Source organism: Notolepis coatsorum, assembly GCF_963971535.1.
Source record: "Notolepis coatsorum genome assembly, chromosome: 14".
NCBI lineage: Eukaryota > Metazoa > Chordata > Actinopteri > Aulopiformes > Paralepididae > Notolepis > Notolepis coatsorum.
The window spans coordinates 44,953,204-44,975,149 of record NC_140178.1 but is presented as its reverse complement, the minus strand read 5'-3'; the positions used below and the strand labels follow the sequence as shown (position 1 = coordinate 44,975,149).

General features: G+C 44.1%; 1 protein-coding gene across 2 annotated transcripts in view; it reads right to left on the bottom strand.

Moving 5' to 3' along the window:
• The window catches only part of triobpb (TRIO and F-actin binding protein b), a 39,697-nt gene extending 19,512 nt beyond the window's left edge, over positions 1-20,185 (bottom strand). For both annotated transcript variants that reach the window (XM_084328452.1, XM_084328451.1), the window contains exons 1-5: positions 19,870-20,185; positions 13,677-13,733; positions 7,603-7,671; positions 7,236-7,325; positions 6,831-6,940 (exon numbers count right to left, since the gene is read on the bottom strand). In XM_084328452.1, the coding sequence (XP_084184578.1) occupies positions 6,831-6,940; positions 7,236-7,325; positions 7,603-7,671; positions 13,677-13,733; positions 19,870-19,875 (332 nt within the window). In that variant the 5' untranslated portion in view covers positions 19,876-20,185. The remainder of the gene's footprint in view (positions 1-6,830; positions 6,941-7,235; positions 7,326-7,602; positions 7,672-13,676; positions 13,734-19,869) is intronic.
• Positions 20,186-21,946: the final 1,761 nt, after the last annotated feature.

Below are 21,946 nucleotides of genomic sequence, written 5' to 3'. Positions count from 1 at the left end.
ATGTCTAACTGTATGATGTCTTACTCGCTGTGTGATGTCTAACTGTATGATGTCTTACTCGCTGTGTGACGTCTAACTGTATCATGTCTAACTCGCTGTGTGATGTCTAACTGTATGATGTCTTACTCGCTGTGTGATGTCTAACTGTATGCTGTCTTACTCGCTGTGTGATGTCTAACTGTATGCTGTCGTACTCGCTGTGTGACGTCTAACTGTATGATGTCTTACTCGCTGTGTGATGTCTAACTGTATGATGTCTTACTCGCTGTGTGATGTCTAACTGTATGATGTCTTACTCGCTGTGTGATGTCTAACTGTATGCTGTCTTACTCGCTGTGTGACGTCTAACTGTATGATGTCTTACTCGCTGGGTGATGTCTAACTGTATGATGTCTTACTCGCTGTGTGATGTCTAACTGTATGATGTCTTACTCGCTGTGTGACGTCTAACTGTATGATGTCTTACTCGCTGTGTGATGTCTAACTGTATCATGTCTAACTCGCTGTGTGATGTCTAACTGTATGATGTCTTACTCGCTGTGTGACGTCTAACTGTATGATGTCTTACTCGCTGTGTGACGTCTAACTGTATCATGTCTAACTCGCTGTGTGATGTATAACTGTATGATGTCTTACTCGCTGTGTGACGTCTAACTGTATGATGTCTTACTCGCTGTGTGATGTCTAACTGTATGATGTCTAACTCACGGTGTGACGTTTAACTCGCTGTGTGACGTCTAACTCACTGTGTGACGTCTAACTCGCTGTGTGACGTCTAACTCACTGTGTGACGTCTAACTCACTGTGTGACGTCTAACTCACTGTGTGAATGTCTAACTCACTGTGTGATGTCTAACTCACTGTGTGACGTCTAACTCACTGTGTGACGACTAACTCGCTGTGTGACGTGTAACTCACTGTGTGACGTCTAACTCACTGTGTGACGTCTAACTCACTGTGACATCTAACTCACTGTGTGACGTCTAACTCGCTGTGTGACGTCTAACTCACTGTGTGACGTCTAACTCACTGTGTGACGTCTAACTCACTGTGTGACGTCTAACTCACTGTGTGAATGTCTAACTCACTGTGTGACGTCTAACTCACTGTGTGATGTCTAACTCACTGTGTGACGTCTAACTCACTGTGTGACGTCTAACTCACTGTGTGACGTCTAACTCGCTGTGTGACGTGTAACTCACTGTGTGACGTCTAACTCACTGTGTGACGTCTAACTCACTGTGACGTCTAACTCACTGTGTGACGTCGAACTCACTGTGTGACGTGTAACTCACTGTGTGACGTGTAACTCACTGTGTGACGTGTAACTCACTGTGTGACGTCTAACTCATTGTGTGATGTCTAACTCACTGTGTGACGTGTAACTCACTGTGTGATGTCTAACTCACTGTGTGACGTCTAACTCACTGTGTGACGTCTAACTGGGTGCTGTCTAACTGTGTGATGTCTAACTGGGTGATGTCTAACTCACTGTGTGACGTCTAACTCACTGTGTGACGTCTAACTGGGTGATGTCTAACTCACTGGGTGATGTCTAACTGGGTGATGTCTAACTGGGCGATGTCTAACTCACTGGGTGATGTCTAACTCACTGGGTGACGTCTAACTCACTGTGTGACGTCTAACTCACTGTGTGATGTCTAACTCACTGTGTGATGTCTAACTCACTGTGTGACGTCTAACTCACTGTGTGACGTCTAACAAACTGTGTGATGTCTAACTGTGTGATGTCTAACTGGGTGATGTCTAACTCACTGGGTGATGTCTAACTGGGTGATGTCTAACTCACTGTGTGACGTCTAACTCACTGTGTGACGTCCAACTGGGTGATGTCTAACTCACTGTGTGATGTCTAACTGGGTGATGTCTAACTCACTGTGTGACGTCTAACTGGGTGCTGTCTAACTCACTGTGTGACGTCTAACTGGGTGATATCTAACTGTGTGATGTCTAACTGGGTGATGTCTAACTCACTGTGTGATGTCTAACTGGGTGATGTCTAACTGGGTGATGTCCAACTCACTGGGTGATGTCTAACTCACTGTGTGACGTCTAACTGTGTGATGTCTAACTGTGTGATGTCTAACTCACTGTGTGACGTCTAACTGTGTGATGTCTAACTGGGTGATGTCTAACTCACTGTGTGATGTCTAACTCACTGTGTGACGTCTAACTCACTGTGTGCCGTCTAACTGGGTGATGTCTAACTCACTGTGGGACGTCTAACTGGGTGATGTCTAACTCACTGGGTGACGTCTAACTCACTGTGTGACGTCTAACTCACTGTGTGACGTCTAACTGTGTGATGTCTAACTCACTGTGTGATGTCTAACTCACTGTGTGACGTCTAACTCACTGTGTGACGTCTAACTGTGTGATGTCTAACTGGGTGATGTCTAACTCACTGGGTGATGTCTAACTCTGTACTGAGCTCTGTTAAGGAAGGACAGGACACACTCACTGAGAAACATTGCTTTATACTGAAAACTAGGGTAAGCCATTTTAAGTTTATTAGTGAATCTTAAAAGTGAGGAACCAGCTGACTTGATTAAAGGGGCGTGTTTAAAACGGCCATTTTGTTTTGTTAAGTGCCCCCATTAAGGGACTGTTTCCTGTTTACTAGTAGCAACTGATTTGCGAGTGAGCCATTAAGAGCCTGCCCTGTTTAAAAGCAGAGGTCCAGACTGTGTTGAAATCACTCTGTACTGAGCTCTGTTAAGGAAGGACAGGACACACTCACTGAGAAACATTGCTTTATACTGAAAACTAGGGTAAGCCATTTTAAGTTTATTAGTGAATCTTAAAAGTGAGGAACCAGCTGACTTGATTAAAGGGGCGTGTTTAAAACGGCCATTTTGTTTTGTTAAGTGCCCCCATTAAGGGCCAGGTGTTAAGACAGCACTAATTAGTGTTAGAGATTTAAAGGCTTGCTGGTGTAGCGTCAGCGAAGCGTCGAGAAACGAAGAGGGACAAAGAGGAGGAGTTTTCCTGGAGTTCTCCGCAAGGGACCCACCGATCCACCTAGTGCTAAGTACACCCTAGTCCTATCTTACACTCCACTCTGAAAAATCCTTTCCCTCCCACTCTGCTATTTCTCTACTTCCTCCCTGCCACTCTTGACAAGACAATGTGTCTCATACCTATATCCACAATCTGCTCCTCTAGAACAGATTTAACCCACCCACGGCAGTTTGCTAGCAACCCGGCTAATCTCTCCTACCCTCCTACAGCCACTAATACACCTGTCACAGTACGGGGAGGCTTATGGAATTGTCAATCAGCAGTCAAGAAAGCTGACTTCATTACTGCCTACGCCCATAGTCTAAATCTGCAGCTCCTGGCTCTAACTGAGACCTGGATAACCCCCAATAACTCATCAACACCTGCAGCATTATCTACAAACTATAACTTCACTCACACACCTCGACCTTCCAGACGGGGTGGAGGCACTGGCCTCATGACATCTCCTTCATGGGCTACAAACGTAACACCACTCCCAGAACTGTCACTCTCCTCTCTCGAATATCATGCAGTATCTGTCTCTAATCCTTTCAATCTCACCATTGTTACACTCTACCACCCTCCAGGTACACTCGATCACTTCACAGATGAGCTGGACATGCTTCTTAGCTCCTTACCGGAAGATGGTACCCCTCTCCTTCTATTGGGCGACTTCAACCTGCCTGACTCATCTCAGTCAGTCATAGTAGTCTCCCTCCTACAATCGTTTGACCTGACTCCCACTGCCATGCCTCCCACCCACAAAGCAGGCAACTCCTTGGATCTCATATTTTCCCGTAACTCCAGCATCATTAACACCACGGTAACTCCCCTACATGTATCTGACCATTCCTTCATATCCTTCTCACTAACTCTCATGCTTAACCGAAAGGTCTTCACCCCAACTCAAACAGTCTCACTCAGACGCAACCTGCCCTCCCTATCCCCCTCCACCCTCTCCTCTGACATACTATCCGCTCTACCTTTGAGTGACACCTTCTCTGCTCTCTCCACAGAGATGGCAACCTCCACCCTCCTTTCAGCCCTTGCAACCTCCTTCAACAAGCTCTGTCCCCTTGTTGAGAAACCTGCCCGCCGTTCCCCACCCAGTCCATGGCTGACAGATCCAGTGAGAGAACAAAGACAGGTCCTGAGAGCAGCTGAAAGGAAGTATAGAAAGTCACGCCTCACTGCTGACATCGACACATATCACAACCTCTTGTTAACATTCTCCAAAACCATCACTAATGCCAAATCTTCTTTCTTCCACCATAGGATCGAGGCCTCTGCCAAGAATCTTCGCAAACTGCATGCTACCATGTCCTCCCTCCTCACTCCCCCCCCCCACCCCCCCTCCCTCATCTTTCTCTGCCGAAGACTTTGCGATCTTCTTTGAGGAAAAAGTGGAGAACATCCGCAGCTCCTTCTCCCAACCCCCACCCATTCCAAATGCTGAATCGAGAACCTCATCCTTCACTCTGTCATCTTTCTCTCCCATTACAGAAGCAGAGACCCTGACACTGGTAACGTCGAACCGTCCGACTACTTGCCAGCTGGACCAGCTACCCTCCCCACTCCTTCAGACCATAGCACCAGACATCCTCCCATTCCTAACGGCAACCATCAACTCCTCACTCAACTCGGGGGTGGTCCCCACCTCCCTAAAACAAGCCAGTCACGCCGCTCATAAAAAAACCAACCCTGAACCCTACCGTCATAGGCAACTACCGTCCTGTCTCTCTTCTCTCCTTCCTTTCTAAAACACTTGAACGTGCTGTATCCAACCAACTTACTGCTTATCTCTTACAGAATGACCTCCTAGACCCTAATCAGTCAGGCTTCAGGACTGGTCACTCCACAGAGACAGCCCTCATTGCGGTCACAGAGGCACTTCACTTAGCAAAAGCGAAAGGCCTCTCCTCTGTCCTGATTCTCCTAGATCTATCTGCAGCCTTCGACACAGTCAACCACCAGATCCTCCTTGCGGCCCTCGCAGGAATGGGAGTGGCTGGCTCTGCGCTGACATGGCTGTCATCATACCTCAATGACCGCTCCTACCAAGTGTCATGGAGAGGGACCCTGTCGGCCACCCGCCCCCTGCGGATGGGTGTCCCCCAGGGCTCGGTTTTAGGACCCCTTCTCTTCTCCCTCTACACTAAATCACTGGGTAACATTATCACGTCTCATGGCTTCTCCTACCATTGTTATGCCGACGATACTCAACTCTTCCTCTCCTTCCCTCCCTCAGATATCCACGTCTCTGAGCGGATCTCGGCCTGTCTGTCCGACATCTCCGCCTGGATGACGTCCAACCACCTCAAACTGAACCTAAGCAAAACAGAATTGCTCCACCTGCCGGCCAAATCCTCCCCCCTAACCGACCTTTCAATCACAGTCGAGAATGCAGCTGTGACTGCATCCCCGACCGCCAAGAACCTTGGTGTTGTCCTCGACGACCAGTTGAACTTCTCTGCTCACATCGCAGCGACGACCAGAACCTGCCGATTCCTCCTGAGCAACGTCAGAAGGATCCGCCCCTTCCTGACAAAAGAAGCCACCCAACTCCTCGTCCAATCAACAGTCATCTCCCGCCTCGACTACTGCAATGCACTGCTCGCTGGCCTCCCGGCCACTGCCACTAAGCCTCTTCAACTCATTCAGAACGCAGCGGCCCGCCTGATCTCAAACCTACCGAAGTCGGCCCATGTCACCCCACTTCTTAGGGACCTGCACTGGCTCCCCATTGCTGCACGAATCCGCTTCAAGGCCCTCGACCTAGCATACCGTGCGGCAAAGGGAACCGCTCCCGCCTACCTCCGGTCAATGGTCTCTAACTACACACCCTCAAGACCCCTACGCTCTGCATCTTCTGGCCGCCTCAGACCTACTCCTATCCAAGCTCCGGGAGGGTCATCAAAGAGAAGTCGCCTATTCTCAGTCCTTGCCCCACAATGGTGGAATGAACTACCCACCCCAGTTAGGACAGCCGAATCACGTCCAATCTTTCGCCGTCGACTAAAGACGCACTTCTTCAACCATTATCTGAATTAAAAAAAAAAACTATAAAAAAAAAAAAAAAAATCTAACCCTAACTAATCGTACTGTCATGCACTTGTCCTAATAAACTAACCTACACTGTAGCACTCAACACTTTGATGAACATTGTTACTCAGCTGATAAGAGTTGTGCCCTTCCTGATGGCTTGTCGTACAGAACTTGTAAGTCGCTTTGGATAAAAGCGTCAGCTAAATGACTAAATGTAAATGTAAATGTAACTGGGTGATGTCTAACTCACTGTGTGACGTCTAACTCACTGTGTGCCGTCTAACTGGGTGATGTCTAACTCACTGTGTGATGTCTAACTGGGTGATGTCTAACTCACTGTGTGACGTCTAACTGGGTGATGTCTAACTCACTGTGTGCCGTCTAACTGGGTGATATCCAACTGTGTGATGTCTAACTGGGTGATGTCTAACTCACTGGGTGATGTCTAACTCACTGTGTGATGTCTAACTGGGTGATGTCTAACTCACTGGGTGATGTCTAACTCACTGTGTGACGTCTAACTGGTTGATGTCTAACTCACTGTGTGACGTCTAACTGTGTGATGTCTAACTGGGTGATGTCTAACTCACTGTGTGATGTCTAACTCACTGTGTGAAGTCTAACTGTGTGATGTCTAACTGGGTGATGTCTAACTCACTGTGTGATGTCTAACTCACTGTGTGACGTCTAACTCACTGTGTGACGTCTAACTGGGTGATGTCTAACTCACTGTGGGACGTCTAACTGGGTGATGTCTAACTCACTGGGTGATGTCTGGAGAGCTGCTGGGCCGGACACTCTTCCTCAGAACCTCAATCCAGTTCCTCCTGATCCCGGCCGTCATGGCCGACAGCGTATAGACCGCCTCCCGTGTCTGAGGAAGAGAGAGGGGTGGGGGTAAGTTAAGGAGATAGGGAGAGATGTGACAGGGAAAAACAAGATAAGATAGGAGGAGAGAAGAGGAGAAGGCAAAGGATGTGAAAAAGATGTTGAAGAGAACAATGGAGAGAATAGAGGGAGAGGTGGAGGAAACGTCAAGAGAGGAGATAATGATGAAAGAGAAAAGGAGGATGAAACTGAGATAGGGTGCGGCACGGCAGATTGGGGAGATGAAGACGAGATGAATGGAGAGAGGAAGATCACGAGTCGCCCGCCAGTGAAACACTCACCTGTATCTGAAACCCATAGTTCTTCTCCACGTCAAACTCAGACACTTTGACGCAGGATTTCAGGTCAATCTCTCCGTCCAGGTCATCTCTCTGCACCAGCGACAAGAGAAAACACATCCATGAAAGGATTCCACTCTCACCAGCTGTAGAAACACTACACTGTACTGTTCCATTCTGTCATTTTATAATAATTAATGGTAATTAACAGGCTAGAGGCAAAAAAAATAAAAAGAACCTATCATTTATATAATGTATTATTATAAATTAACAGGTTGTTACATTACATGTAATTACTTTATGTTAGTCTTAATCTTTATGGGAAAGCGTTTATTCACTGCTAAAACAAGTAGTTTAGTTGAGAACATACCTCCTCCGCCCCAGAGTCTCTGTAGTACCTCAGACCGGCATCAGTCAACACAAACCAGTGCTTCTTCCACTACAGAAACACAGTAAAACCAGTCCCGAGGACATTTAGAGCAATAAACGATCACAACCCCTTTATCACCTAATAAACTGTGTCCATTAAAACACAAAGTACCATTCTGTCATATAAATGAATGATAACAACCACATGTTAACCACATTCTCTCAAAATTAGATCTTTTTAGATTCGATTTTGAGGGGATGTTATTAGAGTTTTGGTTAGATATCACACTTTACATGCAATTTGCATACCGCCCCAACAGGTCCACGGAGGACGCCATAGCCCATGTGCTGCACACAGCAGCATCACACCTGGACAAGAGGCAGGGGAACTATGTGAGAATGCTATTCATCGACTACAGCTCGGCATTCAATACCATAGTCCCCTCCATACTCATAGCCAAGCTCAGGGACCTGGGCTTGAACTATGACCTCTGCCAGTGGGTCTTGGACTTCCTGACTGGCAGACCCCAGGTGGTGAGAGCAGGCAACTGCACCTCCTCATCCATCACCCTCAACATAGGGGCCCCCCAGGGCTGTGTTCTGAGTCCCCTCCTCTACTCCCTGTACACACACGACTGTGTGGCTCAGCGGAGTAGCAATACAATCATCAAATTTGCTGACGACCAGGGGAGGAAATTAGGCCACTTTACTCGCCAAATGCGAGTATTTTTTAGGTTTGGCGAGTGATTCATGAAGACCACTCGCCAGTCTGGCGAGTTGACAGTGCCACGAGAGCACTGCACAAGACCCGCGGACATATATAATGTTTAATAAAAGTTCCCGCAGTACTGGCCAACCCGCGGACATATATAATGTTTAATAAAAGTTGCCGCAGTACTGGCCAACCCGCGGACATATATAATGTTTAATAAAAGTTCCCGCAATACTGGCCAACCCGCGGACATATATAATGTTTAATAAAAGTTCCTGCAGTACTGGCCAACCCGCGGAAATATAGAATGTTGAATAAAAGTCCCGTGGTACTGGCCATCAGTCAAGGAAGCACTCGCAAACAGATAACGTTAAACACAGAAGATGGAAAACAGACAGACTGAGCAACGGGGAACTGCATCCAACCCTAGTACAACTCTCGAGTCCAAGGCAAGGACACATTTAAATTACAGAGGTGTATGTTAGTCTATTGCGCACCGGACTACGACGTAAGGTTAGACATTTTATTTCATGCTCAAAAGCCCCTGGCTTGCACATCGCAGTCACGAAAGGGGCTAGCTAAGCTCAACCAGTGCACAACAGCAGACCAACCCAACTGACGTTACCACAACACTTGACGGTACTTCACATGTCGTAAGGCCACCGTGCCGTCTTAAAGGCACAGTGAACACTTGAATGAATGAATGAATGAATGAATGAATGAATGAAAACTTTATTTAACAGATTGCAGAATGGGTACAATACAGTACGGCTCAATACATACAATTGTTAAGGGGATGCAGACCTGAGAAAGACGTTTGTCTTGTTTCCATCAGGGTCCCCCATTTTCAATTCATATAGACATTTATGACATACACAACATACATGACATTTATGGCATAGGGACATATAGGTATTTAGTACTGATACATTTGTGACATAAACGGTATTCAAATATACAGTAGTTACCCCTAGATCCTGACAGAGTATATACATATGATGGGGAGGGGACTGTACATTAGGAGGGGGTGGGTGGGTGGGAGAGAAATATACATACGGCGGGGAGGGAATATATACATGCGGTGGGGAGGAGACTGTCTATTAGGAGGTGGTGGGGGTTTTGGGCCTTTTACGGTGGCCAGTTTCGAATTGCAGCCTCCCGTAGGTGCTCTTTAAGAGCGGTTTTGAATGTGGGTAGTGATTCACATTCCTTTACAGCTTTGGGTAGGGCGTTCCACATTGTTGTGGCATAATTGCGAAACGTGTTTAGTCCCTTGTTTGAGCCGAATCTGGGTTTTACATGATTTGTTGAGCTTCCTCTGGTGTAGTGGTTGTGGTATTCACTGACCTTTGGGAAGTATTTTGACATGTACAATCATCATAGATCTAGCCTCTTTATTTTGCTCTCAAAGTGCACCAGATTGATGCATTTAACTTTAAAATGTAAAAAAAAAAGTTGAACATGAAAACAAAACAAAACTTGACAACCGAGGTTCAAAGTTAACTTGATTGACTGATTGAAAACTTTATTAACAGATTGCAGAATGGGTACAATACAGTACGGCTCAATACACACAATTGTTAAGGGGATGCAGACCAGAGAAAGACTTTCGTCTTGTTTACATCAGGGTCCCCCATTTTCAATTCATCATAACATATGACATACACGACATACAGATAGACAGTACTGCTACATCTATACATTTCACATCTATCTATCTATCTATACACTTCACAACATACTTCGGTTTTTTTCTTTCACTGCCCAACCCAGTCCAACCCAGCATCTTTCACTGCCCAGTTCAGCCCAACCCAGTCCAGAATAGATCCCTCTTTCATGTTAATATGTGTTATGCTAATATTGTGAAGAGTAGAGACTGTTATTAATGTTTTATGCTAATAAATATTTTAAAAGAGTAGAGACACGGTGTGATTATTACTATGATTGAAAATCAATTTAGACGAAGACATACAAAGAAGTAATTATCACAATTAGCGATTTTTTTTGGCTGGTAAAAAATCAGTTTGTCTGGTAAAAAAAATCAGATACTCGCCAGTTGGCTGGTAAGCCAAAAAGTTTGTTTCCTCCCCTGCTGACGACACAGTGGTGGTGGGCCTGATCTCTGCCAACGACGAGAGGGCCTACCTGGAAGAGGTCAAGGTCCTGGCGGGATGGTGCCAGGAAAACAGCCTCTCCCTGAACGTCAGCAAAACAAAGGAGATGATTGTGGACTTCAGGAGGTCGGGGGTCAAGGACTACAGCCCCCTCAGCATCGACGGGGCACCGGTTGAGAGAGTCAACAGCTTTAAGTACCTCGGAGCCTACATATCCGAGGACTTGACATGGACCACACACATTGACAGTGTTGTGAAGAAGGCACGACAACGCCTCTACTTCCTCAGGCGCCTAAGGAAGTTCCAAGTCAGTCAGAAGATCCTTAAGAACTTCTACTCATGTACAATAGAGAGCATCTTGACCGGCAACATCACCTCCTGGTTTGGGAATAGCACTGCACAAGACCGAAGCAGACTACAAAGAGTGACACGTTCAGCCGAACGCACAATTGGAGGGGGGCTCCCCACCCTCCAGAACATTTACAACAAGCGTTGCAAGGGCAAGGCTAAGAGAATCATTAAAGACTCCAGTCACCCGAACAACTGCCTCTTTGAACTGCTGCGGTCAGGCAAGCGATACCGGAGTCTCAAGGCGAGCACAGAAAGACTCAGAAGAAGCTTCTATCCCCAGGCCATCAGGCTGCTAAACGAACAATGAATGAACACTACACAACAACAACCACCAAACGCACATAGCACACACATCCACACGCACACACTCACTTTAAAACAAACACACTGTAGCACCCACTCCACACACTTTATAGCACACACCCACTTTAAACAAACACACTGTAGCACCCACTCCCCACACTTTATATTTATTGATGAAGGATTGCACTACAACTCGTCCACCTTACTGTAAATTGTACCTAAATTGTACCTCATCCCATTTCTGCTTTGCACTAGATAGTACTGTACATTAGTACACTGCATAGTATTGTATATTATATGGTAACTCAGAACATTGTACATATGTCTATACCGAACACTGTGACCTCATTCTTCTTCTAAATTACATGCTATACTATGTTATTTGATACTATCTTGTCTAGCACAGTCTCTGGAGCGTAACAGTAAGAAGCATTTTGTATGAAAGTATTCTGTACTTCTGTATGACAACTATTAAAGAAACTTGAACTTGAAACATTACCAATGCGATGAACAGCAATTGGATTATGTATCTTGTCATGTTATATATATATATATATCACAAATCCAGATTATTATAGTGCTAGGAACTTCCTTCATATCACCCAGTTCTACCATTTGATCACAGTTGGCATTTAAAATTAGATCATATTATGATCAAATAGCGTTCCATGTACAGTAAAAGTCATCTACAACAGGGAGATGGGAGTTAAAAATGCAACAGGAAGCCTGTGCAAACAGCCACTCTGTGAAGTGTGAATTAGGGCAGCAGTCAAAAAGGAAGCACACTTGAGCTACAAACACAGATGATTTGTACCCGGAGAAGCCCGTTCACTCCAGTATATTGTGCAAGCGAGAAAGGATACCCACCCATTGTGCCTCCCCTCCCTGCACCCAAGCCATTACTGCGATAACACAGGGATAATCTGCTATCGCCTTACACACAACCTTTCTCATTAGGAAAGAGGGATGGAGGGGAGGAGAGGGGAGCAACAGCAGACGGGACAGAGGAGAAAGACAGGAGGACAGGAGGGGATGAAAGGAAGAGGGAAAAGGGTGGGCGGCTACGTGGCGTAGTGGGCAAGGCGCTCGCCACGAATGCAGAGACGCTGGAATCGCCTGTTCGATCCCAGCGCTCCACATTGCTTTCAGTTTAGCTGGTCGTCCGTACTAATACACATTGGCCGTATTAGGGGGTGGGAAACTGATGGGTGGGGATCGGGCGTTGTGGACAGTGACTCCTACAGGTCGGTTGGTGCGCCTGCGCAGTAGAATCAGGAAGTGTCGGGGGCAGCGTGAGCCTCCCACGCGTTACTCCTCGCCACTGAGAGATCGAGCTGCGCAGGTGAAAAGATGCGACTGCTGTTACCTCAAGTACCGGAGGGGACTTGTGCTATGTATGACTTAGTCCACATTGCAGCCGGCTTGTGGGAGGCAAGAAACAGCGTTCGTGACAGGGGAGGGTTGAATTGGATGATACGAAATTGGGATGGGAGAAAATATAGAAAATTGGAGAAAAAGTGGATAAAAAAAAAGAAAGGAAGAGGGAAAAGAGAGACTGCTGGAGGAACTTCAGGAAGCCACGCCCATATACGGTACGGTACACAGGGTTATAACCCAATGGATCTCAAACCCCGGCCGTCTTTTGTTGATCCTCCAATCACAACGATGAGAGGGTGGGGTTTGGGATAGGTCCATTTTTGCTGATTAAATTCCCTGACTTTGCCATTACTTTTCCATGACATAATGCACAATTACCATGACCCCAAATTTCTTGGTGTCAATGTTAGAATGTTACATTTAAATTGTACAACTTTGCTATAACCATCGCTGAAGCCTCTGAAATTAGGAAATGTGTTTGAGGTTATTATCTTCCCTCTGAGGAGCAGACACGGTATATCCATAGGCAGCTAAGCTTTTAAGACATTAAGCTCTTGACCAGGTGAATAGAGAAATCCAATGACAGGACTGAGAATTCATGACATTTCCAAAACGTTTCAGAGATGAATAATTTTCCAAGCATTTTCCCATTAAATGACTTTTCCAGGTTTGCCATGACTGTAGGACCCTTGTGTGGAAGGCTAAAGTCTATGACTTCGTAAAGAAGGAGGATATGTACTAGGGCTGCCCTTGACTAAAAAAAAGATTTAGTCAACTAATAGCCATAGGACTTTGTGACCCAATCGATTAAACATATTATTATATATTATAAATATATATAGATTATAAACTATTTGTAAAATTGGGTTTCTAGTGCTTACCACTGATGCGCTCATAATTTTTCAGGAAATAATTAATTCAGTATGGGAACAAGAACACAGTTTCAGAAGCAAAACAAATTCATCCTACACAAAACTTGAGGCCTGTGAGGGGAAGAGTGGCTAACCGTGAGTGACTGAATGAGTGAAAAAAAGAAGAACAGCAACACAAAAAAACACTTACCGACTAACAAAGTCTTGGTCAATTAAAACCACTGATTAATTAACTAAGAGGGGACAGCTCTAATATGCACATCCTCCAAAAATCCTCAGTAAAACTATAAATGTATACTGCTGTCCTGTGCTTTATTTCACCAAACTAGTTTGGCCATGACTTTACCTCTCCGTTCTCATCCAGTTTGGACATCCATCCCTTCTTGAAGTTAAGGAGGTCGGGCTGTGAAGCAAAGAAAACACAGTGTCATGTTCACTGACCTTCTTAACAGGATTTAGAAGAAGTGTTACAAAACCAGCTCAACAAAGGAGAGTTCTGTGGAAAATACGATGCTCACAAGAGACAAAGTCCCTCGTTTGTCCACGTGGGGTGTGGACGAAATTCTATTTGACTAACTGAATGTTGCTCTTGCATTGCAGTAGGCTAGATAGACTAAGGCCCCGTCCACACGAGCGCTGGATTTAATGTAACCATGATTGTATGTGCGCAGTTGCACTGTTCGGGCAGCGTGAACACTTAAGGCAACTAACATGTGCTTCCGCATTGCTCTGATTGGCCAGCGCTCTCCTTCTTCGTGAATCCCAGCAGCTCTACGCACCGAGCGTAGAACGAAAACAGAAAGCCGCCATCTTTGATTTCATTTGCAGCAGGAACGCAGCAGGAACAAGTGCAATAAACAAAAAAGGATACAGTCACTGTGTATTCTGCCTCATTTATTGATGAGTATTCTGCCTCATTTATTGATGAATAGGATGTACTTGAGGTCGTTGTTAAATACGTGTGTGTTTTAATAAACAGTATAACTGTAAAAGTAATGTTGAATTGTCGTGTCGCTAAACTAGACAAAGAGGTTTGAAAATATGAGCGTCTTGGCATGTAATGACTAGCGATGAATTATGTGTTTTAAATATGTTGCAACCGTCGGATTGTTGTTAAAAACGGAGGAATACTAGCTAAGGTGTGGGGGAGTTGGCGTATATAAGTTGATTGCTTTAAAAACGGAGAGAAATGTACGCCGTTTAAAACGGGGTGATGGGCGAAAATCTTTGGTTTTAGCTTAACGTATGGGGTGGAGTTCAATTCGCAAGCGGGTAAGGGGCCTACGTAATGTTTAAAGAACAAGATCTAAGGTTATGTGGAATTTACAAATATAGATGTGAAGAAAGATTTTGAAAAGATGTTTTAATTTTCTGTTAAATTAGATAAGTTGCCGGTGAGGTAACGTTAGAGTGACGCGGTGGGTAGGTGGGGGGGGGGGGGGCGGGGGCACTGTACACTGTACATTTGGTGCTCAAGTGCAACATCCCTATATACTATATACTCATGTACCATGTTCTACAGTAAGTGGAGAGTGTAAACATTTATAGTTAAAGACAGTAGAGCTTGAGTACTTTTCGATAGGGCTTTGATTCAAACCGGTGCATGAGATGGGGTTCTATATGTGGAACATGGTAGTAAGGCACGAGTGTAAACAGTGATGCAAACCCCCTCAATGTACAGTGATTCAAACCCCCTCAATGTACAGTTTCTGCACATTGATGCTTTATACTAGTGCAAGACAGTTTCGATAGGGCTTTGAATCAAACCCCCTCAATGTACAGTTTCTGACAGCTGGGCTGTGTTGCGAAATAACGTTATGAATAAAGCGCGAAATAACAGCATATAACGTTATGAATAAAATGCGAAATAACAGCATATAACGTTATGTTATATAACGTTTATGAGTGAATCTGGTAGAGTGAATCTGGTAGTTGTCTGGTAGAGTGAATCGTGTTGGTAGTTGTTTTGATAAATATGTACATTCCCATTTCCGCGAGTAGGTCGCTTAACATTACAAGGCTCGCTTGCGTTACCGGCGTCAGTGGGCCAATCAGAGCAATGCGGAAGCACATGTTAGTTGCCTAAAGTGTTCACGCGTTCTGGCACACACAACCGGGGGTTTGCTACACTGCAACCGCGGTCTTTGAAAACCGGAGTCCAGGGTGAAGTTTTGAGCGCATCCCCGGTTGCAGTGGGTGCGTGTGGGCATAGCAACCGAGGTTATTCCCAGTGTTTACAGCAGAGCTGTCGCAATTATTTCCCATGTTCACGGCAGACTGTCGCAAACATAGCAAGTTAGCAACCGAGCACGGGGTTAGAGTGATTAGAGCAGAGCCAGCTACACCAGTGTTTACAGCAGAGCTGTCCCAAGTAAAGCTAGCAGTGTATTTAAAGGTAGAATGTATAATGCCGTCAAACAGCGACCTCCAGGAAAATGAGCGCCACTTGGTATTGCACTTCGTTTGTATTTTTTGGTTTGGTCTGACGTGTGGTTTCAGTAGTAACTTATTATAGTGTGAATTTCTCCAGACCTCTCTTGGCACTGTTGGCAGGAGGTGTGGATAGCCGAGACAACCCCTCCCCCCATCAGCACTGAACTCCAGCCCACATCATCAGCAGACCAAAACTAAAAATGTAAACAACGTGCAATACGAATACAGGGCTCAACAGGGAATAATGCTGCCTATGAAGAATAGAGGAACAAAATCTGTATGAATGACACAGAACCATAGAATTATTAGATACATAGTGTCACGCCAAATCTATACATCTTTTTTATAAAACTTTTTTACTTGACAATCCATTTAGCTGCAATACAAATGATTGGAGTGAGGTTAACAGACTGAAAACTTTATCTTATTAAATTAAAACAAATGTATCTATATTATTACCGTAAATGTAAAACTATCATATCGTGATATCGTATCGCGGGGGCCTCTGGTGATTCCCACCCCTACCAATTACATGTAACCTATATACGCATGGTTGATATAAATCCACTTGATGGGACATCTATTAATGTTTCAGCTCCATCCTGATATATGGATTGTATATTGTGGTGGGCCTGTTTGATATTGTGGTGGGAGAGGAGAGGTGAGCGTCTGCGTTTCTCTTTTTATCAGACAATTATTGTATTCTCCTGATAATGTGTCAATGTGCTGCAATATCATCAGCAAAGCTCACTGGCCATGGCTGTCATTTACCGGTAATGATGATTGATTGCAATCACCTGACGTTTGCCTGCGATCGGTTGATCAAATATTATGAATATGACTGCAAACGATGAAGGCAAGCAGACAGCGAGACAGAGAGAGCGAGAGGTTGGGAACTAGAGCAGGACATCTTGGGAGATGGGAGTAAAAGATTTGGAAACTAATTAAATTTACAGTAGACCCAGAGGTAGGTACAGACAGCGCAGTAACACTACCTCCTCCTCGCTGCCTTTGTGATTCAACCACACAAACATGTTTCAACTAATCTTCTCCCAAGCGTTTCCAGGAAGAGTCTACAGTCAGTTTTGACATGGTGACGTTAAGAGGGAGGCACACGCTTAGTGATGAGAAAGACGATCCTGGATTACGATTTGTTAACTCTTTCCATCGAACACTCCTCAGTTTGCCGTTATCTCTCGTACGTCAGTGGCGTACATACTACCCATGTCTCCCTTTTAAAACCTTGTGGGACCACAGCGGAGAATGATAAATGTTTTATTTTTATTTTTTAACACCCCCTCCTCCTCTCCTCCCTCCTCTCCTTTCTCACTCCTTCTTCCCTCCCCCATCTCTCTCCTCCCTCTCTGCTCATTGTCCTCCTTCTCCTCGTTCTCTGTTCCTTCTCCTCCACTTTCTCTCTCCTTCTCCTGTCTCTCTCCTCTTTCTCCTCCTCTCTCTAGGGCTGCAACAACTAATCAACTAAATACTAGTTAGCAACTCTTTTTATAATTGATTAGTTGAGTCTATGTTAGCACCTCCATGGCCTGTTGTTGAAGACATTTGATGTACTGTATAGCAACCTTAGCAAGGCCTGTTAACACTTAATTTGTGTTTTTCTTAATTATTATTTAAACTATTCAGCTCCTTTCAAACTTAATATCTAAACAGGTTTTTGTTTTGTAAGACCTGCTATGTGCTCTTTATAAAAAAAAATAGATTTTGCAGTCTTGATGTGCATACATTTACTTTTGCCTTTTGTTGCATAACCGTCAATTTGCAAGCAGTTGTTTCAAAGAGCATTGTACAAGACGAGGAATAACACTGACAGATTAATCAATTATCAAAACAGTTGCAGCCCTCTCTTCTTCCTCTCGCTTTTAAAACTCTCTCGTGTCCACATTCCCTTGTTCCATTAGTTCTGCTCTCCCTGTGAACTCTCCTTTCTCTCCTCCCTTAATAATATCGCAGCATGTTCTCCGTGTTAAGCTACTGTAAGTGCTAAGTAGCGGCGGTGTAGCTTAACCACACAGCTGGTCTTTGTTCCTCAAACCAACACATTACATGGTCTAGAGACGGCTAATAGACTGTGGAATGGTAATAACATAATGGAGTGTGTGTGTGGAGCATTCACCTTATTAAAAAGGACCCTATCTCTCTCTGTGTTGCCGGAACCCAATTACTTAAATACAAGGACGTCTGGTGCCATTTAACTTTCATTTTTTATCATGGATGTAGGTGTAATTGTGTAAGAAGTGCATGAAAAGAAAACATGCCAAAAGAATTCCTGATGAATATCTATTTTGCATGCATGCAAAAATACACACAGACACACATATGCATGCATGCATGCTCACACACACACACACACACACACACACACACACACACACACACACACACACACACACAATCCTGCATCAGGAAACAATGCAGAGTTTTGAACATCAGAGAATGATGTCCGGCAGACAGGGAAACATGAGAAGCTGACAGCTACACGGCAACAAAACAAGGTGAAAGAGCTTGTTTTAAATCATATTGAACCCTTCAGGTGAAGAACCATACTAGCCTAGGTCTAAGTCTGTTTTGAAGTTTTTTGGACAGTCAATCCCAACCACCTGAGTGTGAATGTGCTCAACCTCTACAGTCATTAAAGCTGCAATACGTAGTTTTGGCCTAGACATTTGAACCTCTGCAAAGTAAAAATAGAGTGTGATATATCTTAAGTACTGAACTAATGAAGTGTCCCAACTCCCAAGAGGAAAACGGGATCCCTGGAACACTGAAGCTAAATATTTACCTGTTTGGCCAGGTATCCTATATCCTGCAGCCACATTTATTTACAATACAAATACAATTACAATACATTTCTTGTACTTGGTGTTGACTGTTGAGACAAGAAACCGGTTCTAAACATTTGTAACTAATTATTCTAGATTAATATATTCTAAACGACATATTGGAGCTTTAACTATGAAGGTACACAACACTCCCAACTTACTATGTTGAGATGATTAGGTTTAAAAACTGTTCGTCTGAAAACTTAAAGAAAAAAAACAGACTCATATGGTTCTTTGGCTGTGGGATTCAACCCTCCTTTACATCAACTTGTTGTGAAAGTACACTTGACGATTTCCACCACCATATGGAACAGCATCGAGAGGAGAGGCCCAGGACTGTTTGGATGCAAAAATTATAGACATTTCCCCCTTTCCCCTACAGGTTTATCCTGACTGACTGTCAGGAAGTAGCCATGTACAGGGTCAACGAGCAGAGCTGGTCAAAGAGGAGGGGGGGGGGGGGTTAAATTCTTTTTAGATTATACAAATGCACACAGTGCTTTCCCCGTCATGTGCTTTATGATCACTGACATGGAGGAAAGAGCAAAGGAAAGAAAGAATAGAGGCTGTGGAGACGAACAGAATCCACTGTTTCCTGGTCTGTCAAGCACACAACTCAAGGGGAGCATTGTCTGCCTGTCCTTGTAATGTAGATGCCTGTTAGACATATTAGGCCATGCATGATGGGCCCTATACGGACTTGCTTGACTTTAGTTGGGTCTAACTCTCTAAACAGCGTGTTCTGCAGATTGGCACATATAGGCTACATTATTGCATCGGTTGTGTCAGCGTTGTAGATTTAGCTTTGGTATGATCGGGAAAATACTGAAGTCCGATCTTCTTGACTGGGTGTGCATCATGCATGTGCAAACAGGTCACACATGGAAGACAAAGCTGGCTCTAACACAACATACTGATAAATGACACTTCCTAAACAGTATCGGGTAAACAATGAAACTCACGATGCTCCTGCACATATAAGCACGCCCTTTTGATTTATTTATATGGTCAAAATAAACTCGTAATATGCATAGCCAAAGAGATAGACAATACAAGCAAATCAACAAAATAAATACGACTTAAAAGACACACCCTCATATAAAAACAAAAGTATATTGGGTCAGATTGAAGTCACAGACTGAGGCTTGTTAAGTTACTAAATCGATACACCTCTGCCTCTCTGAGAACACAGTTCATTTGACATTACACTACAATGTATGTAAAGCTAGTTATCAGCTAGTATTGATCGGTCACCAAGGTACAACTTACCGTCATGGCAGTCCAGAAGGCAAAGCAGGGAGGGAGAAAAAAATGTACAAGTTTCTTGAAAAAACCGAGAATAGGCCTAGTTGACCCAACCTTGTTCTAACCTAATGTGAATCCCTTCTGATAAAAACTGGTCTTTCTCGCTGAAGGCTATGCGAAATTACAACAAAACCCGCCATTTCTGTCCATTTTAAATAATCAGTAAAACACACGCAGTCGATCAAAGCAGATGTTCTATTCGGCTAGACGTAGAAAAGCTATTCCCTCGACTGAACCTTTGACACACCAACTGCTAAAACCCAACATTTCACAACTTTTCTTCCGAAGTCGTGACTGTTGCTCTGCAGCCTCTACAGCGCTGCTTCCTGGGCGGATCCGGGGAGATGCTTCCAGCTGCAGCTCCGGAGAACAGCGCTTACAAGCCCCCGCACATACAAGGCCGCACATAGCAACCCCTCGCTTCCATTGGCTGATTTTGGTCACGTGATTTTGGCACGTTGCACTGCGGGATTGATTGATTGATTGATTGAAAACTTTATGGTGACGTGATTTTGTGTCACGTTGCACGTTGCACTGCGGGATTGATTGATTGATTGATTGAAAACTTTATTAACAGATTAACAGATTGATTGATTGATTGAAAACTTTATTAACAGATTGTAGAATGGGTACACGTGACCTGACCGATTGATTGATTGATTGATTGATTGATTGATTGATTGATTGATTGAAAACTTTATTAACAGATTGCAGAATGGGTACAGTGACCGATTGATTGATTGATTGATTGATTTATTGATTGATTGATTGATTGATTGATTGATTGATTGAAAACTTTATTAACAGATTGCAGAATGGGTACAGTGACCGATTGATTGATTGATTTATTGATTGATTGATTTATTGATTGATTGATTGATTGAAAACTTTATTAACAGATTGCAGAATGCAGTACAGCTCAATACACACAATTGTTAAGGGGATGCAGACCATGCAGTACTGTTACATTTGTGACATACAGTAAATATATACAAGGGGGAGGGAACTGTACATTTATGATGAATTGAAAATGGGGGACCCTGATGTAAACAAGACGGAAGTCTTTCTCTGGTCTGCATCCCCTTAACAATTGTGTGTATTGAGCTGTACTGCAGATATATTTCAATTGCCTTACTTATTTACATAAGTATTATAGGCCTACAGCAGTATTGTACAGACAGTCTGTGTGAAGTCTGTGTGGTTATCCAGCTGCACAAAGGCAGAGCAAGAGGCTCTACAGAGGGTGGTGAAGGCGGCAGGCAGGATTGTCGGGACTCCTCTATCAAACATCACCTCCGTCTTCACCTCCCGCTGCCTCCACCGCTCCAAGTGTATCATCAAGGACCAGTCTCACCCAGCACATCACCTCTTTCAGCTCCTTCCCTCAGGGAGGAGATACCGGTCCATACATGCCAAGAGTTAAAGATTTAAGAACAGCTTTTTCCCCCAAGCAGTCAGACTGTTAAACGCTCATTGACTGTCCCCTCACGTGCACCATGCACTTACCTGGACTTGATAATCACTGTTACCACTCATCATGCACTTTATTTAAAATATTCTGTTATGTACAGTGTTATATGTGTTTCATGTATGTATATATTGTACTACGGTCTGTGGGAGCTCCCCTGAAATTTCACTCACGGTCATATAAGAGTTTTAATGTAGACGGTTTTATTAATGAAATGTTGGGTATAAACTGGGAGGAGGTATGTTGTGAGGATGACCCAGAGGTTGCACTGGACTTATTTATGTCAGAAACAAATCAGCCCCATGGATAGATAGTAGCTTTTAATGAATTTTAATGAATGAGAGAGACATACTGTAGCCAAAAAAGCATCAGTGTGTTCCAGTTCTGCAGATGACAGACAAAAGTACCGTTCCTTACGTAATCAAGTCACAAAGTTAAATAAGGTGAGAAAAAGGGAATATTTTAAACCATGGTTATATGATGTGAGAAATGATGGTAAAAATCTATGGAATGTTTTAAATCAAATTATGGGTAGAAAATCCAATGTCTGTACACCTTTTGTTGAGTCATATG